The 20,212-nt window shown below is 40.1% G+C and overlaps 1 protein-coding gene across 1 annotated transcript in view; it reads right to left on the bottom strand.

The window, feature by feature from the left end:
- Window positions 1-1,649: 1,649 nt before the first annotated feature.
- Window positions 1,650-20,212, bottom strand: part of RAD21 (RAD21 homolog (S. pombe)) — a 19,790-nt gene continuing 1,227 nt past the window's right edge. Inside the window, 12 exon segments of the mRNA XM_010014696.1 lie at window positions 1,650-3,473; window positions 5,978-6,061; window positions 8,157-8,306; window positions 9,840-9,991; window positions 10,366-10,528; window positions 10,848-11,071; window positions 12,311-12,433; window positions 14,267-14,392; window positions 14,973-15,176; window positions 16,036-16,142; window positions 17,083-17,182; window positions 19,304-19,433. Coding sequence (XP_010012998.1) covers window positions 3,282-3,473; window positions 5,978-6,061; window positions 8,157-8,306; window positions 9,840-9,991; window positions 10,366-10,528; window positions 10,848-11,071; window positions 12,311-12,433; window positions 14,267-14,392; window positions 14,973-15,176; window positions 16,036-16,142; window positions 17,083-17,182; window positions 19,304-19,433 — 1,755 coding nt within the window. The 3' untranslated portion in view covers window positions 1,650-3,281.

Raw genomic sequence — 20,212 nt, 5'->3', positions numbered from 1 at the left:
TTCACCCACCAGAAAGGAGTGATTTGGAACGAGGGCATGCCTCGTAGTCACTGATGGAAGGACTCAAGCTCTGCAGACAGAACAAACCTGCAGACAGTGGGGATGATGGAGCACCAAGGGGTGTTCACAGCAGTTCCTTTCCCTTGCTGGTGCAGTGTGATACTACAGCCAAACATGCTGGAGACATTCCAGCCTGGATGGTGAAGGAGCAAGGAAGAAATAAATACGTTTTATGGTAATGTTATTGATCAGATCTAAATCCCTTATAGGAAGATTGGTTTCTGAAAGTAGATGGTGTTACTCACTGCACTGCTAAGAAAATGGCTTCTTATCTAGTGAAGAGTAACTGAATGCTTATGGTTAATTCCTTTAAAACCCTTTAGACATTTATTTGAAGAGGAACTGTAACAAGATGCAGATGCTGTGCTTTAAGTACTCTAGCAGTCATAGGGAAAACAGAATAAATGCTGTGCAACAGGTAGCCTTTCTGCATCTCATCATCTGTCTGCACAGTAATGGAGCAGGGAAATATGCTTCCTGTAGATAAAGGAGAAATACAGAGAAAATAGCCTTTGTCCCTCACCATTCCTTAGATCTTACTCAGCAGCTGATCAGTGTATTAGAAGTCTGCTTTCCAAGAAATGCATGTCTGTCAGTACTACTTACAGGCCATGTTCGAACCTAGTAGCAAACCTTGCACCTTATTAGGCAGAGCTTGCACTCATTGCCTCAGATTATATTTAGTGCCATCGGGCACGTACACCTCTGCAAAATCAACTTGCCATGAAAGCTGATCACAGCAGTGTAACAAAGAGCAAAACTGATCATAAAACTGTACTACATTATTGATAGAAGGCAGAAAAGCTTCCTTTAATTCTCATCCTAGTTACCCGTTTCTGTATTTCTTTCCGTTAGAACCTTAACCAAAGGAATGAGAAATCAAGTCCTTATTTTCCAGTGCAGGCAAGCTGTGTGTGTACACACACTCAGGCTAGCCTGTGCCCTGCAAGACACAAGAGCACAAACAGAATCAGCCCAGCTGCTGCCACAAGTGGCACAAAAGCAGTCCAAGGGCTTGTGCGTGGAGCCTGGATTAAGTCAGCTTGCTGGATCCAGGCTGGTTCTCCAGCTGCCGGAGGCAGCCCATGTCCAACAGAATCCACTGCCCCAGGCTCCAAGCTCTGCAGGTAACCTGAGTGAGGGGCTCTGATTCCATGGGAGATACACTGCTTCTGCAGGCCTGGATCCAAGTGTCTGGACGATCCAGGAGCACAAAGCTTCCGCAGCACTGATAAACCCACATGCAGCAGCAATTCGAGCAGCAAGGGAACAGCCAAGCTAGAACAACTCAAGCTGGTTACGTTCTGGCATTCAGAAGGGACTGGCATGGAGATGAATCACATTCTATACACAGTCCCCCCTAATTTTCCACACAGACGTTCCCAGCACAGAACACTTGAACAAAACCTCAGTATGGCCAGTAAAATAACTCTTCCTTCCTAATGGCAAGTAACCTATTTACATATTCAAGCTCTAAATCTCTCAAAAGAGCTAAATCATTACACTTCCAGTCCCAAAACAAGCAACAGAAATGCCAGGTCCCTACAGCATAAGCAAAAGGTGTTCAAACAAGATACAGAGCTAATGCCTAACAGCTTATAACACAACTTTTATTAGAAAAGTTATACATAACAGCATCAACTATTTTCAAGAATATTAACCTTGAAAAGCAACAAAACCAGACTAAAAATGTGTAACAAGAAACTAATGACCTTTTCTATAATTAAACATTCAAGTTATCTACAATGTCTCTTTTTACAAAGGGGAAAACCATGGTTTTACAGGCACATCATGTTGAAAATAAAGCTGCAGTAACTTTATACAATTAACTTTTTCAATGATTATTAAAACATGGTCATCATGTAGTCTCAGCTTTTTTTAAACATTCACATAATTTTACAGTTGAGTATACACTGAATTTTCAGAGTCCCAAAATTATTTCACAAAAGTGCCAACATTAAAACCAGAACCTTCAGTGTGAATAATTTTGCCCTAAAAAAAGTTAAGACAGGTTTCCATAATCAACATATTCACATCATTTCTGGTGCTACCTGGTCTAGTAGTAAAGCTTCATTCTCTGCAAGTAAAATCAAGTGGGACTTCTTTTGCCAAACTGATAAAATGTTTTGAACACAGGAGTGTGCATTATTGGAAGAATTGATACTAAAACCATAAATATATCCAAAGAGCCATTAATACCCTACACAATTAAGTGGAACTGTGCCTGTTTGTGCTGTATATTCAAGTTTGTCCGTTCAGTACAGGTGGCATCTGAATTTAGCCTCTTTACAAAGGCAAACTGTTCGACTTCTCTTAATCATGTCTTCATATGCCTGCTTAATAAAAATCAGATAATTTACAATGTAGAAGTCTGTTTTAAAAAGTCTGGAGTTTATATACAGCTCTAACAAACCTAAAGCATTTTGAGATCTTCAAGGTTTAAATGAAATGACTATAGAGATTTCACTTGATGCTTATTAACAGTAATCAGCCATTATCAGTAGTGGACCATCGTGAGGTGACAAGTGAAAAGGAATGTTTCGTCTAAAATGCTTACCACATGTTCCGTCCTTCCGTGTACACAACAGTATCACATAGAGGAAGTGCTTTCCACAGACACCCGTTTCCCTTTTAGCATCAAGGGCTACAAAAATCTGACTGCAAAAACGCAGTGAGAACGCGAGCTGACAGATCAGGCACTGCCTTTCATATTGGCAGCTTTGAGAGACCCACGGTATGCACAAAGATCTAGAGAAGGGGGGAAAACCCACTACTATGAGAAGCAGACCAAACATTTTAGACGAGTTTGGCAAGGTTTTTAATCAGACAAGCGGTTGGCCATTCTGGTTTACTTGTATAGGTTAAAAATATCACTATTGAATCAGCTAGTCAAATTATTGTAAGACATTTTCATTGATACTCAACATTACATGCACCAATATTGCACACATCTGCTCCGAGCTGTTAAACAATCTTCATCTGGGTCCTTGAGCTGTCTGGTTTCTGTAGTTGGAACTCAAGCCACCCACCCCAGCAGTTTCACTAAAAATTTAAGTGGTAGATTTAAAATACAAAAACCCAAAATAACCCAAAAAGAAAACCAAGGACTTTATACAGACAATAAAATCTAAATTTTCTGCAATGGTCTTGTGGGCCCTACAGATGGGGCAATACACGTATGCACTAGTGAAAGGAACACTAGCTCTGCTGTATCTAACCATTCATATGATATGAAATCTGGGACCAGGTGTTGCAATGATGTCGCTGTAAGGCTCCTCCTGTGTCAGCTCGATAGCTTGCTGCTTTTTAAGTACCAGGAAACTGTAGAATTTGGCAGCCGCTTGTTTTCTATTCGTGTTTCTGCACAGCTCGAGCAAACTGATAGATTCCGCTCCAGTCTTCGCAAGAGCTCGCTGAAAAACACGAACATTGGTACCACAAATTAAATAAAGGACTACAATATAAACAAGAATGTCTGCTGGCAAGATTCCGGTTGTTGTCACCCCCAGGACTCCGGGAAGGATGTGATATTGGAAGGGGACATCACAACATGTACATGGAAATTTCTAGATGGATCTTATCTAAACGAAACCAAGAAGCCTTCACAGGGATGTGCCAATAAAAATCAATCTTGAACTTATTCCAGAAAGACAGCAGTATGGCACCAGCTTTTCTTTCCATACCAAGAGCTAAGCCAGTCCTTTCTGCCTACAGGACAAATATTTTTGAAGAGGAAAAAGAAAAAAAATACATCCTGTTTTATTTCTCAAATAAAAAAACTCCAAAAAATAGTAATGACCTGTTGTTTAAAACAAAATTTCCAGAACTCAGGCTCTTTAAAATGCCTCATTTTCCCAAGGTGAAAGCCTGTTTGTTTCTAAAGCTCGCCTGTTTGTCTGAAGCTGAAGTACCCAAAGTCACTTACACTTTTTTTTCAAAGTCTTGGCCAGCATATTAAAATATTCAGGAAAATACATCTGTTTGCTGGCTAGAACAACAACTGACGTCTTCAATTTAAAACAGAACCGTCTGCTCTGGAATATCTACTAGATGAAAAGATATTAGGCTGGCCAAACCAAATTACTTTATATTAAACAGATTTTAACTTCAAATCTCATTACGGACTTAATGTTTCAGCCATCCAGTGTGATGCTCTTTTGGGCACATCGAAGAAAGGCTTGAAAGAAGAAAAGAAAAAAAGCTACATATGGTCCAAAGAGAATTCTAAAGCTCTTTTCAGAAATTGTGATGAAACATTCAGAGAGGAAAACATTACACAACATTACCAACCGAACATCTGCACACTTGAAAAACTGCTTTTAGGCAACAGTTGTACTGGTTTGGGCTGGGACAGAGTTAATTTTCCTCACAGCAGCTCATGGTGCCCCCAGCTGACCAAAGGGATATTCCATACCACATGAAGTCATGCTCTGCAGTAATAGCCGGGGGAAAAGAAGAGGGATGTGTGTGCATATTTGGGGTTACAGCATTTGTCTTCCCAAGTAAGCATTACGTGCAGTGAAGCCCTGCTTTCTTGGAAATAGCTAGATGTCTGCCTGCTGTTGGGAAGCAGTGAATGAATTCCTTGTTTTGCTTTGCTTACGCATGCAGCTTTTGCTTTACCTATTAAACCACCTTTATCTCAACCCACATTTTCTTGTTTTTACCCCTGCAATTCTCTCCCTTATCCCACCAGGGAGGAGTGAGCGAATGGCTGTGTGAGGCTGAGCCCATTACCAGAGCCACAACCACAGCTTAAAACAATCTTACTAGCAGAAGTCTTGCAGGTGTGCAAACAAACTTAAATCACATTAGTTTACAATGTAAAGACACTTAAATTTAGTTTTGCTTAGGTGTCGTAAGGACTATTTAGGAGTTTGAAATCAAAGTATTATTGTTTTGTGAAGTAAGGAGTAATTCTTACAAGACAACATTTTCCAGAACTGTGGAGCTTCTGCTTGATTATATCAGACTTTTGAGAAGCTTAATAGAAGACAAAATACTACTTAACCTCAGCTTACTGAAAACTCAGCAGCATTGCTGCCCCCAGTTCACTATACTGGAAGTTCAGAGACACAATAATGACAATGAGCTCTTATCAGCAGACACAGAGCCTATCAATGTCACAAAAAAGCAAGGATGACTTTGGAAAACAAAACTAGCTTTGAGATGGAACTGAAACACTTCAGTGACAGGGGAATCTCAGGAGTTGCCAAAATGTTTGAAGTGAACAAAGGGGTAGGAACCACAAACTAGACTGAAAGGCAAAGGTAGTTCAAGAATATATGAAGTACACACAGAGACCTAGATGCAAATGGACAGCAGTTTGCATTTAAGTGTATACATGGGGTGTTCGGTTACCAGAAAAAAAGCAAGTCAGAATCCATCCTACAAAGATTATCTGTCTGTGCAGACCAAAGCCACATGCTGAAAAGTAATGCTGCACCTCAGCAAGGTCAGACTCCCACAGCTGTTATAAATTCAGCTTATCACAGCATGGAAGTTTTCAAGCTAGCCTAGCTGAGACTAAACATTCTGTAAAAGGGTTTTATCCCTAGACCTTGCTGGGGGGCTTGCTGAGTATCACACAGCACTAAGTCAGAGGTGCTAAGGCTTCATTAAAAACACAATCAAACCCAATTATTTTAAAATCTGAATTTCTGTCTTCTTGCACACCAACTGTGGACATAAAGGTTGAAAAGCACTTCAGCAAAAAATTGGAACTTCAGATGTTCTTTGGAAAAAGAATGACAATCCTATTACGATTTAATCAATTACAAGCATTTTTTCCCCCCTCTAAAACAGAGCTGGTATTTTAAGTCTGTAATGTCTACTGCAAAGAAAGCTTTCTTAACCCTTCAACTTCGTTCAGAAGCATCAAAGGCTACTTTAAGAGAAAGCAAATGATCATGGGTACCTGAAGTCCATGAAGCATTTGTTGAGTCCTCTTGTTCCATCTCCTTTCTTCTTGATCCTGATCACCCCCTGTGCCATCTTCCTCCTGCAAGCAGCCAAAATGCATGCATTAAAAAACAATAATATTTCATCCACTGAGTTCTGAAATGAAAGAGAGATTTCTAGGTATCACTGCAGCTTTTTCTTTTCGTCAAGCCAGGTTTAGACAACTTGAGTCACAGGATACATCCAGGAGTAAGGAAGTGGGACAGAGGAAGACAGAGATCTAAGCTGATGTACTGTAGCAAGGTTGCTTACAGTGATGATTATACCTCAAAATATTATGCTGAGAATTAGTAACACACAGCAGTTCAGTCATGACAGCTGAATGAAAAGACACCCTTACTTGTAACCTAGGAGTGCTAGCACTGAACACAGTATCAATGGTGCTTTTATTTTGCAAACATTAATAAACACATATATGTTCCCATTTCACTGTGGAACCAGAACTACTGAAAAGGAAAACAGTTTATTGCTAAAAGCTGCAAAGACCAGCAGCTGTAATGACTCAGCTCTCCATGTCCTATGAAACACTCATCTACAAGGAACAGTACTTGTTTATGGAAGATGTGTTATATATTTTAAAAGCAACATCCTGAAGTGTTCAGGCAGTTGGACTAGATGATCGTTGTAGACCCCTTCCAATTGAAAATACTCTAACAGATTTTTACACTGTTAGAAAAATCATCTTGACTGAAGTAATTCACACTTCTTTGCACATGTGACTTCACATGTCCAGATACATTTCTTCTCCAACAATAAAACCGTTCAACAAACTATTTTAATATTATGTATTTTGGGTGCAAAATAAAAGCAATCAATGAAGTTTGGTTTGATATCCACAGAACAGAAACTTAACATGAGCCGGCAGTGTGTGCCCACAGTCCAGAAAGCCAACCGTATCCTGGGCTGCATCAAAAGAAGCGTGACCAGCAGGTCAAAGGAGGTGATCCTGCACCTCTACTCTGCTCTCCTGAGATCTCACTTGGAGTTCTGGTGTCCTCAACATAAAAAGGACATGGAGCTGTTGGAGCAAGTCCAGAGGAGGCCACGAGGATGATAAGAGGGCTGGAGCACCTCTCGTATGAAGACAGGCTGAGAAAGTTGGGGCTGTTCAGCCTGGAGAAGAGAAGCTGCGTGGAGACCTCACAGCAGCCTTCCAGTATCTGAAGGAGGCCTGCAAGGATGCTGGGGAGGGACTCTTCATTAGGGACTGTAGTGGTAGGACAAGGGTTAATGGCTTCAAACTTAAACAGGGGAAGTTTAGATTAGATCTAAGGAAGAAGTTCTTCACAGTGAGGGTGGTGAGGCACTGCAATGGGTTGCCCAAGGAAGTTGTGAATGCTCCAACCCTGGAGGTGTTCAAGGCCAGGTAAGACAGAACCTTGGGCAACATAGTTTACTGTGAGATGTCCCTACCCATGGCAGGAGGTTGGAACTAGATGATCTTAAGGTCCTTTCCAACCCAAACCACTATATGATTCTATGATGGATTCTCCCCCTTTACAGTGCTCTCATGAAACTCCACCTGAGGTACTGCCTCCAACTCTGGGGCCTCAAGAACAAGAAAAAGCATGGACCTATTAAAGCAAGTCTAGACGAGGACTGCAAAAATTATCAGAGATCTGGAACATCTCTCCTATGACGAAAAGCTGAGAGAGTTGGGAAGTAGATGATCTTAAGGTCCTTTCCAACCCAAACCATTCTATGATTCTAAGAATATTAAATATTGTCACTAAGAAACAACTTCAGTTATCCCATTTTATAATGTCAACGGTTTTCTTACGAAAATCTACATTTATGAAGTGGCATCAATTATTTAAAATGGAACCATAAAATTAAGGTCAAAACTTCTTGTATAAGGCATCATAAATACATACAGTGGTTTAATCCAACCATGTGTGAGAACAGGAGAACCCTCTAATTCAAAGCAGAATGTATAAGCAATTTATAATACAGAATAATATAAATAATACAAAATGGTCATAGAATAATTTTTAAATCCACATTTATAACCTTTGGAAATGAAGATTTAGTTTCCCAAGTAAGGACTAAAGATTTATTTTCTCATGCCAGTTGGTGACTGCAATGTCAAACAGTGCTGAGGAACACAAAAACATATCCCAGGTAAGATTTCTTACCTCCTCTTCTTCCTCCTCCTCTTTCTCCTTTTCCTTCTCTTTCTCTTTCTCTGGCAGAAGTTCTAGCTCTGGTATTAGCTGGCAGATGTTTTGGGGCTCCTCTGGAGGCATTTCTACAGGTGGCATTTCCAGCTGTTGTGATGGTGGATGCTTTAAGAGTACACAATACAGTTAAACCAATAGCATCATTTTATCAGTGCTTTTACAATAGAATGCTGATGCTATAAAACTAGTTTAACGAAATCCAAGTCTCTAAATCTGAGCCATTTGTCTGTATTTTTCAGTTTTGAAACATGAAAAGCAGTTTGGTTTGTTTTACTGTCCATACATGTATTTTTAATCTTTTACATTCTATTCAAACCAGAAATTACAATACCACTATAAGGAAAAAGGCTTTCCAATAAAGTTCACTTAGTCCACCACCCAAACTACTGATCTCATTTCTTGGATCAGCTTGTGCAACTTCAAAATCCCACGTAACCAGATGCAGCACTACACAAACACATTTCAACTCACTGGAACAAGACATCTTCAAAATACCAAAATTATGTTCTTTGCAAGGCAAGCACGAAGGAATTAAGATGTGGGTGCTTCATAAAGTTTCCAAAAATGTATGAGTGACTTTGGTGCTCAGGTGTCATTCCTCAGAAGATATTTATACCAAGAAAATCCAGAAAAGCAGTTTAAAAGGACTTTAGGTATTCAGTTTTAATAAAATTATTCTCCCCCTGAATCTATACATAGTTAGGTGTTTGCCAATAAAGTTACCATGACACCCGGAAACTGCTTTACACTGCTTCTACCCCAAAATACCTCAAAGTAACTTCTTAGAGAATCACAGAACAGATACTGCTACAGGTATGTTGCCAGAGGCCTGATCTGGTTGGCATGATCAAAGAATCCCAACACACACCAATGGCGCCGACTTCACCACAAAGTACAGTCAATGCCAATTTCACCCAGTGACATGGCCAAGAGAACCTGCAGCTGCCACCCTCTTTGGTAAGATAATGTAATATCCAACAGTCCCATTCTACAGTAAATGACCTGTTAGCCAAGAAACTTGTGAAAAGTGGGGTTAAAAAATACTCACACGATAAAGACAGCATAAACCAGGACTGTTCTCACCAGGTAAGCATTCAGAAAAGGAATACACCTTTCATTTTGCCCATTTCCTCCTGCCTTCACAAATACGGTTACCATTCATGCTACATCGTAGCTTTTATGGAAGAGGAAGATAGGAGCTAGTTTCCAAGTCTACTCACAACTCAACTAGTAAATCCTGAAAAATCAAAGTTTTCCTTTGACTTTTAATTGTAGAACATCAGGACTACCTTTAAAAGGAAGTTACACAGCTAACGCAATCCTTTCTTCACCAGTGAAAGCTGCTCATACACACTTGCTGAGCAGAACCTGATAGCTTTGTAAGCCATACGCTTTTCTCCTTAAAGGCTTTTTTTCCTGGAGAAGACAGTGCCATTTCTTTATCCTACCTGCATTTTAAATGCTTCAGTAAGATTTGCACTTAAGAAAAACACCACAAAGACTACCCAGGGCCATAGATTCTGATAGTACTCCAGCATACTCACATCACCACAGAAAACTAGTGCCTCAAATCTGTATCACTTTTCATTCTTATGTTAAGAATAAAATAAAATAAAAAAAAAAAAAAATCTTACTCACAGGTAACACTGGCTCTGGTTCTACTTGCTGCAGTTTGCGTTTAACACCTGTCTGAGGTGGTGGGGGTGGCATAACAGAGTCATCCAGGTTGGTTCTGCTGCCTTCCATCATTGATTCTTGTAAACGACTTGGTTCTTCCAGAATAGGTTCATCTATATTCCAGAACAAACCTAGTTATAGATACTTTGGTACAGCTTCAAATTACATGGCTAAGACCAGCCTGCTATTAATTTAGAATTGAGCACTATTTAACAGCCTGCATAGCTTTGGCACCAGCTTGAACAGAACTGGTACAGATGTGCATACAACCCAATCCAACACCCATTTAATCCACTGGATCAAACTGCAATTGTCTTCTACTTAGAGGAAAAAAAGCTATTTTAAGTCACAGGCTGTGTATTGAGCTAAACAACCATTACAAAGCTCTTTGCTTCATTCATAATCTTTGGTGACTTAATATAAAGCACAAACAGAAGAGAAAAATAAGCTCTGAGGGAAAGCAGAGAATCTTTGACAAGACACAAACCAATGACATCTCGTTGCTGCTGTTGCTGTTGTTGCTGTTCCTCTCTGGGAACCTCTGGGTTTTCAAAGTCTTTAAGGAACTCATCAAGGTTGTCAGCTTCTCCACCTTTCCTCCTCTTTCTTAGGTCTTCTGGTACCAGAGGTGTAAGACAACGAGTAAAGAGCTACAGGGGAAAGGTGATGTTAATCACTACTGTAGTTATCAGTGTCCTCCATTTTATCCCATTTCAGATCAAGTGATTATGGACCATTTTCTTCCCCATTCTTCATGCTCCTTTCCAACAGCAGTAACATTTAACAAAGAGTCATTTATTTCTGTAACTGATAACTATTTCAAGCACTGGTGTTATCTTAGTTGTTCTAATGAATCGAACTTTTTTTAATTATAAATACTGCCATCACATATCACTATTCATATGCTGATGTATGAGGCACAATCCTGAATATAGTCCATTTAGAAACAAACCTACATAAAGCCATTACCTTCAGTAGCCTGTTATTCCACAAAGGCTGTGCAGGCAGAGAGAAAAGCTTTTCAACTCCACCAGTTTCTTTCCACATCATCAGCTTCTTAGTAGGAGGTGCCAAGTCCAACGTAGTAACAATGTCAGAGTAGTCACTTAACTGAGCTCGAATAGTCTTGCTATCCAGTTCTTTCACACTGTCCACAATCAGCTTTCTCTTCCTCTTTGCTTTGGTTTCCTTGACTGTTGAGATTTTTAGCAAGTAATGAAGGTCAGCTCAAACAGACACCATGCTGTGCAATAATCCTGCAGGTTCTCTATAGGTGTTATCTGCCCATGTATAAACCTGCCTCAAGAATCTAAGGCAATGGTAGCTTTAGGAGGAGAAATGAAAAGCTACAAGCACTATTAAGGGTCAACCACTATGAGTGCTGTACCAGGACCTAGAAATTCTTCCATGTGTACTTGTAGTTCTTCTAAATCTATCTAAGCCTCAATGCCCTCAGCTGCACATGCCTCCCTCCCTCATGGCCTGCCTGTCAGGCTGGTGTTCTTCAGAAGCAAACCCTTGAGATATAAGGCCCCTCTGATCAAAGAGTCAAAATGCCAGCAAATTTTAACCCTAAGCCCTATCTGAGCTTTGGTAATGTTAATGTAGGTGGTTATCTTACCTGTACCTCTCATCCTGCTCTAGAATGACTTTACTGTAAATTGCTTACAGCCTGGCACTCTGCAGCAGACCCTGAAGCTCTGGCAAACGCTGTCTTTGCTGGTCCCAGCTGATCAGCTAGGACCTCTGTTGCTAGCTTGCCACCAGAGGGCAGCGCTAGGGCTTTTTAATTGGCCAAGCAGTAAATCAGGGCCTGGAGTTCAGTCTGAAAACACAGGACAAACTACGTTTTTTTCCAAATCTTTATTATTTTTTTTTTTTTAATAAAGCAGGGATCTGTTTCAAATGGGCCAAATACAGTACCAGTTAAAATAAGACAGTGTCTCGCATTAGAGAAAAAGACAAGGAATATCACTATTTAGTAGAACATCAAATACAGATGTGTCTCCTGAAATCATCAATTCATTACAGCTATCAATCACCAGGAAAGCTCTCATTCTTGGTGTAAACAGCCACTCCTGGCCATCAAACATAGCTGTGCTGCACTACAGATACTGCATTAGAATTAAAGACATGGTAAGTTCTATTCCAATGCACTGTATTTTAAGCAGCATGTTTATCAAAGCTACGGTATCATGCTGCTGCACATACTGACTGCAGAAACTACAAACTAGTATCAGCTAAGACCATCAGTGTAAGATATCTACCTGGAAAGTGCTGGAAGGCTACTGTTAGAAGAAATACAGCACTTGGTCTCTGGTTTCTCTTTCAACTGAGAACTGGAGTCAGCAGTAGTGCTAGACATTCATTTACACTCAACTGAACTCAGGTGCTCTCTGATGACCCAGGTAAAACACCCACAAATGACTTACCAGTTATGTCAATAGGCTCCAGAGCAAAAGCTTCCTCTTCATTGGGGACAAGCGTTGTCTGATCAGTCATAGTTGGTAACGGTTCAACTGGATCTACCGAGTCCGGGCTGTCTGGCCCACCCACTGCCAATTAGAACAAGTATCTTGCACCATGTCAAAACATTAAGAAACTGTGCCACCCTTCCCATGCCCTCCTCCATACTTCAAAGTGGTTTACTACATTTCATACTTTTGAGGTCAACATGCTTTTAAGGAATAACTATTTGTATTTTAAGGAATAGCTGGTAACGGTTCAACTGTCAAAACATTAAGAAACTCTGCTACCCTTCCCATGGCTGAGAGACTGATCTGATTGGTATGAGAAGCTGAGGTGGAATTCCACCAGTCCATTATCTCAGAGATGGGTGACAGGAGTTAAGACTCCAATGTCCACTGCTTGGGAGAAGGGTGTGAGGAGCTGAAATGGGACTCCGCTCATCCATTGCCTGAGGGATGAGTGGGAAAGAGCTAAGACTCCTCAGTCCATTATCTCGAGGATCAGTGTGAGGAATTGCTGCCCACTATCCCAAGAATTGATGGAGACACAGCCAGTTGAAGAGCTGGCTGCAAGACCAGGGAAACTCGTCCACCAGGAACATGTAATACTGTCCTGGGTTCAGCTACAGCAGTCATTTTTCTCCTTCTTAGTAGCTGGTGCAGTGCTGTGTTTTTGACTTTCAGTCTGGGAACAATGCTGATCACACTGATGTTTCTAGTTCTTGCTAAGTAATGTTTACTCTGACCAAGGACTTTCTCAGTCTCATGCTCTACCAGGGAGAAGGGGAAGCTGGGAGGAAGCAGAGACAGGACACCTGACCCAAACTGGCCAAAGGGATATTCCACACCACAGCACGTCATGCCCAGTATATAAACTGAGAGGAGCTGGAAGGCCCAGATCAGTGCTTGGGTTAGGCTGGGTATTGGTCGGTGGGTGGTGAGCAATTGTATCCTCTCCCCTTGTTATTTCCCTTATCATTATTATTACTGGTGGTAGCAGTAGAGGTTTGTATTATACCTTAGTTACTGAACTGCTGTTATCTCAACCTGTGGGAGCTCCAGGAGCGGGGGGAAGGAAAAAGGTGGAGAGTGAGCGAGCGGCTGCGTGGTTCTGAGTTACCGGCTGGACTTAAACCACGACACGTACGTGACATGAAGAACAGATGTACTCTCCCCAACTCATTATAAAAGGGGGAAAAGGTAATCACAAAAAAAAGCCTTTGCCATGAGGATGACTTCAGAAGGACACCTCCATGAGGACACTCTCCACCGATGACTACTACGGATCCCGAGGGACACAGTCCATGAGACATCACCATGAGGGCAACTCCATCAGGACACCTCCAAGGGTGCCTTCAAGGGGACAGCTCCAGGACACCTCCAAGGGGACAACTCCAGGACACCTCCAAGGGGACACCCACCTCCGATGGCTACTGCGGACTCTTGGGGGACACTGCTCCAATATCAACTACAAACCCTGAAGAACTCCCACCACTGATGACAATAGGTCCCTGGGACACCGCTGGATCCATGGTGGTGTCTCTCTGCACTCCGAATTCTTGCTTCATTTTCTGCCTTTTTTCCGATCTGTCCTATCGCTATTCCCTTTATTACAGTAATTTCCTTTTTTTATAATAACTGTCTTTTCATAATAAACCAACTGATCAATTACAGTACTCTACCTCGTTTGCCTCAATTTCACCCTTGGGATCACAACTGAAATGGGGTCTGACACTGGGGTTTTCTCCAATTGGACCTTGACAATGCCCTCCTCCACACCTTGAAGTGGTTTACCACATTTCATATTTTTGAGCTCAACATGCTTTTAAGGAATAACTATTCTATGATTCTATGAATCAGAATCCCAATTAAATTTGTTGAGAACAAGTAATTCTAGATCTAGCCCTCGATCATACTCACTTGATACATTATCATCATCATCCATATCATCATGAGGAGGCTGCTCTGGCATCATCACTCCACTTTCTGAGAGTGCAGGTGGGTCATCAAAAATACCACCATCATTATTACTGAGAAGTTTATCATCTGAAAACCATATGAAACAATCAGTTTTGCATCCACAGATTCATGAAACAAGCATAGACAAATTCGTGACAACACAGAAAAAGATACTGCAAAGGTTAAAGAAACGTATACTTTCAAAGCTGACATAAAAGCAATTAGTTCTTTTTCAAGGCATATTTCAGCTCAAATTTTGAGGTTACAAATAGACTTTATTACAATACACATAACACGTATTTGTATCTTACTAGTTTCTTAGCACTCCACAGAGAAGCACTTGATACAATTCTCAACATGTTAATTAAACCCTTGGAAGGAGTCAAAGAACAAGAGTACAAAATTTTTCTCCGAAGGACATTATGGAATGGTACAGAATGGTAAAAACTCAGGATGATTTCATCTTACTTCATCTGAAATATGCCAACACTTAACATGCTACACAACATTTGTATAACTGTAGCACTCACAAACCAGAATCCCACTGCTGAAGACACAACTTAGAGAGGAACCTTGGCAGCAAAGGAAACACCCTCGCCTGCTTCCCCCAAGAACTAATAATTGAGGCAGAAGGCAGGACAGAGAAAACCAAATTTCTTAAACATACCCAATATTCCACCATCGTTTCCTTCTCCAAAATTATCATCTTTGTATTGGTCTTCATATTCCAGGTGATTAGATTTCTCATTGAGGTGACTGGTGCTCTGTTCAGGTTCCAGGAGGAGATTGGAAGCACTGGTGCTCACTAGCATGTCATCCTCAAATGCACTACCTTCTCTCATCATCTCACGATCATCCATCCCAAAGTCACCTGCAAGGATATGATTTCACTGCTATAAGCACTGAAGAACCAAGATGCAAGAGAACTAGCTGATCAAAGGCCCATGTGTAAGACCATTTCAAGTTACCTTACATGCAGTTAATGTCAAGATATAAGGCATTATGCCCAACACCACCACAGTGAAAATATTGTTCAAACAGTTATAAAAATAATCATCTCCTCTTTGAAGAATTTTACTACACTTATGTGAATTGACTTCAGCAAGATCCTACTAAAATTTAGCAGCACTGAAACCAAAGAATTCCAAGGAATTAAAAAAAGTTGCACCTTATGCCTCGAGTTTGGCCTTCATGTAATAGAGAGCAAGCCAATACCACCATTGATACCTAGATTATAGTTTCAAAAAGATTACTAAATTATGGATTACATTTGTGTACTCTGGAAACTAGATATTCAAGTGCAACTCTCTTCAGGCTTTGATTCAGATGTTAGAATGCTGTCCTTCAAAAGATACTGAAAGTAGTAAACTAGTGGCCACTGACTGCTTCAGCTTTAGAAATCTCCTAACGGTTTCTGACTGGAAACATGTCTCTGATTAAAGCATCAGCTGACTTCATATTCACAGCACATTCTGAAAATTGTAATTGACATAGTACTTCACTAATCAACCTGACTGAATACTCTTTAGCTTTACATAGGCAGCTAAAAGCTTGCTGAAATAAAGAGGAAAAACTGACATGAACAAACTAAAAATTGTATGTACAGACACACAGCATTTTGGATCTATTTTGGTTTGCACTTGGTGGGAATTCCATAGTGATTGCAAAACCCTAACTTTACAGTTACCAAAACCAGCTTAGTAACACATAGTAATACACAAGATTTTTACCAAAGTCATTATCCTGGAGGATACTGATGTTGCCCACTTCTTCTCTCATTGTAATTTCTTCCACTCTACTCTGGTTCAAACTGAACTGCTGTGCCACATCAATGTCACTTAAACAAACAGAAGGCAATTATTAAAAATGAAGAACAGATAAAGCCTGCTTAGAGAAATGAGCTCCTAAGTAGTACACTACACACTTCAATCAAGTAATAAAAAAGCTGATAGTGGATACAGAATAGAAAACACTACTTAAACCAGTCAGACCATTCACAGTTAAAACCTATAATCCAAATTGCGTTACCTTCTGGAAAATATATCAGGTGCCTCTCTTACTCCTTGCTATGTCAGGGTCACTAGTTTTAAAGGCCAAATTAATAAGCAAGAAAAGATATCCCCCTCTTCAAACTTCACAAGCTATCAATATATTAATTTATCATAAATCTATCTGGTAGCAGTGCCAAGTTAACACTCTGTGGTGTGTTAACATCCGTTTCTTAGAAGACTACGGAATTTTTATGCAGTTTCAAATTAATTTGATATATAAACCAGACAGAACACCCAGTAAAGCAAATGCATCCCAGAAATTCCATTATGAATAATCCAAAAGGGTAACAAACAATTCAAGTTGTACACTTGTTACTATGTTCACAAGTCACCAATCAGTATTAAAAAGTTCTGAAAGTGCCACTACAGAAGGACAACAAAGACACTTCCATAAAACTAATCTTGTCTAACCTGAGAACGTGATGCCTTGCAGAGAAAAAAGGAAATAATAATACATATCTGAGTTTCTTAAAAGCTTCTGTAAGGACAGCTTTAGCTTCAGTTAAAATTACATGCTACTATGAACCTCTAATCAGTACAAAAATGATGGCGTACTTCCTTGGTGTATCAAACGACTTAAGGATACAAGTTACCTGCAGACTGGGATTTAACTTGGCAAGGCTTTTGCTGTTTAAAACCAGGTTCTCCTTAACTAAAACCAAACATCATTTGCATGGAAATAAAAGAAAAACCAAATCAAACCACAAAAAACCAACCCAAGCTTACTCTAGATCAGGAAGTGGTTGGTCAAAATCGTGAAATTCCTCAGGTAAGGTAATAGCATTGTAAGCAGCCTCTCTGTTTTCCTCAGGCAAATCGACAACCCCTGCAGAGAAGAACACTCAGACATGAGTTCCCATTCCTTACAAGGACAGCATTTTCCCCTCTGCATTGTTCTCTCTGCATGAGCTTCTTGTCTTTAAATTGATAAACTGAACTGATGCTAGACACCTACGAAGAAACCTTAGATAATGTTAGAATTGAGATTCAGTCTAAATTCAAAATACAAACCCTCAAGCTCTTGTACTGTTTTGCATGACGCTGGAAGCCTCAGATCACTTGACGTTTGTGTAGCACAATGCAGAGCTGTGCAGCTAACAGAGGCACTGCATGTCATCAAAACACTATGCAGGTAACCTGCTACATAATCGGTTTATCATGATGCTCCAGATGAGCAGTGGCAACATTGCTACTTGAGATTCAGTCAGTTCAATGAGCTCTGAAAGTCCCAGCACAGTACTGACAGTACTTGGGCTGCACAAACTCATAGGCTTCTGCATTTAGAAGAGCTGCATTACCTAAACCACATACATACCTTTTCTTACCCTCCCGAGATGTTTAGTCTGCTATTCAGTGGGCATTCTGAGAGCATGACTACCACATTAGGTATTACACAAAAACAGTGCCAGTAATTGAAGCCTCTCTTTTATTCAAAGGCTTAGAGGTCAGAACACTTGAAAGTGCATGGGGAAATGAAGGTTCAATTTCTTCTGTAACTTGCAGAACATTTGAGATCTATGTTCTGCCTTCTTACCCACACAACACAGGCAATTCTGAGGTACAGATACTTCAGAAACACTCTGCCCATCATATTCCCCTCTGCAATGAACAATCAAAGAACCACAGTCCAGAGGGATCAGGAACAAGCATGAGTCTGTAGTTTTCTCATCTTGGAACTTGGCTAGGAATGAAGAAACCCTAGTCCATCCTTTCAGGGCTATCCAATCTTTTTAGTTGTTGGCTGCTTAAAATAAAACATGTACATGATTCTCAGAGCAGACAGGGTCAAGACAACGTCTAAACCACAAAGTTGATAAACTGGGAACAAAGACAAGGCCTCCATATGTTTCAGGTCAGCATGCCACTTTCCTTAAGCCTTGTTTTAAGGTGCTTCACCTTCTACACACACTCTGTTGGGAGTGGAAAAACTGGGAAAACAAACTGTGTTGTGATATTAGACAAATTTATGATACGATCACCTGGGGAAGTTAAATGCAATACTAATCAAAAGATTTGCAACAGTGAACAAATTGCCACTGAAAGCTACATAAAGTTCAATGCCTCAATCAGAACATGGAGATGGGGGAAACGAAGATAAAAGCATTTATATACACCTTCAGCGCATTTACCATTGCACTGGCTTTTGCCTTAAACAAAAAAACAATGGTCTTCCTTTAAAGGGTTGCTTTTAAAGAAAAATTCAGCTTTTAAATCTATTATACTCACTAACTTAAAAAGGTAGAATGTGATTCAGCAGCTGTACGTATCCAGCAGCGTCACTGCCGCAGCTGGAAAAAACGTTTCCCAGGCCAAAATGAAAGAAAACTACCAACTGTGTGCAAGCCAAGTAATGAATTGCTGGATGGAAAGTCATTTCAGGTATTAATGTGGCTCCACATCTTCATGGAAAAAATCTTAAGAGTAAGCAACAATACAGGGGGGAAGTTGTGTGTTACACATACAAAAGGGAAAAATCTTCGTTGCACACATTACAGTTCACATTATTTCCAGAAACTAAAATGTGAAGGTGGCAAAAAAACCAGCTTACTTCCACATTTCTTTTGTAACTCATGGTAAGGCACTCTTTACCCTGGATGGAAACAAGCTCCTGTCTGTGCTTCTATGCAGTGCACACAACTGGCCTTTTACAGACTTGTGACAGAAGGTAAAAACCACGCAGCGTATTTCCATTTATACACCAACAACAGCCAAAATGATTAGCTGAGATTTTAGTGAATCAGCACTAAAGTTTTCTTTCAGAACATAAAAGATGTTTTTCAGCATACAACTCAGTCATGCAGCAGACTGAAACTGCACTCAAGAATTTCTATAATCCTGCAGAACTGTATGCAATTCTTCTACAGAGACAGGAAGATAGAATTGTATACCTTAATATATGTCTTTATATAACAATGTTACTTTTCAGAGAGTGCTTAAAGACAGATACCTGGACGAAAAGCCATCTTAATCTTAATGAAAGCCTCATTACAGTCTGCAAGAAGATATTTTGCTTTCCTGTGGTAGATTCTAACAACGCCTAGTAAGAGATGTCCCGAGGTTCGAAGTGCCATCTTCACCTAAAAACATATTGCACAATCAGTGAATTAAATGTGGCCTCACTTTTTTTCCCTATAATGAAATTTCAGTTGGCTTTGCATGAGTAACATCAAATATCCAAACCAAGTATAAAAATCAGCAGAAAACTGAAGAACAACTGAACATGAAGTTTACAGTTCAAGATGATACTCTAGATATTATTTAGTGATATTTGCCAGGTCATCCATGAATTAATAGCATCTCACTCCAGGAATTCCCAAACACCACTCTGTTTAGTAAAAAAATAAGTAACAAAGCAAACTCCATTTTATAACATCTTTTTCTGATACCTTTGTTATTTTAATGGGGGGGTGGGGGTGGGAATAGACAGTCATAAATTACAATTTAAGTAAAATTTGGTTAAAAACTGTCACCTGTTACCTCTGCATCTTCTGTCCTGCAGTTAAAGAGAAAAATCAGAGAAAAATAGTGGAATATGTGGGGCATCCATAAACAAGCACTGCCACATTAAAATAAGTTATTTCTTCGCTCCTTAAACTCACTGCTTTACTATGTAATCAAGCATCTGCTGTGGGAACAGAAAACTGACTAAAAAGATTCCAGGGGAGGACTCTTCTCAAGTACTTTAGTGTGAAAGAGCATGAGACTTGTGATGGAGGGTACATAGAATAATTGCCTCCTAGAAAGATTAAGCCATACAAGGTATAGGAGCTTTAACCTCCTACTAAAAATTCAAAATCTGTGTTGCATATAGTGTCTTTCTAACATTCCAGCTAATGAAAGTTTTCCACAAAGTTAA

Source organism: Nestor notabilis, unplaced genomic scaffold, assembly GCF_000696875.1.
Source record: "Nestor notabilis isolate BGI_N333 unplaced genomic scaffold, ASM69687v1 scaffold9205, whole genome shotgun sequence".
NCBI classification, from domain to species: domain Eukaryota; kingdom Metazoa; phylum Chordata; class Aves; order Psittaciformes; family Psittacidae; genus Nestor; species Nestor notabilis.
The sequence above is the reverse complement of the archived record's forward strand: the minus strand, read 5'-3'. Positions and strand labels throughout refer to the sequence as shown.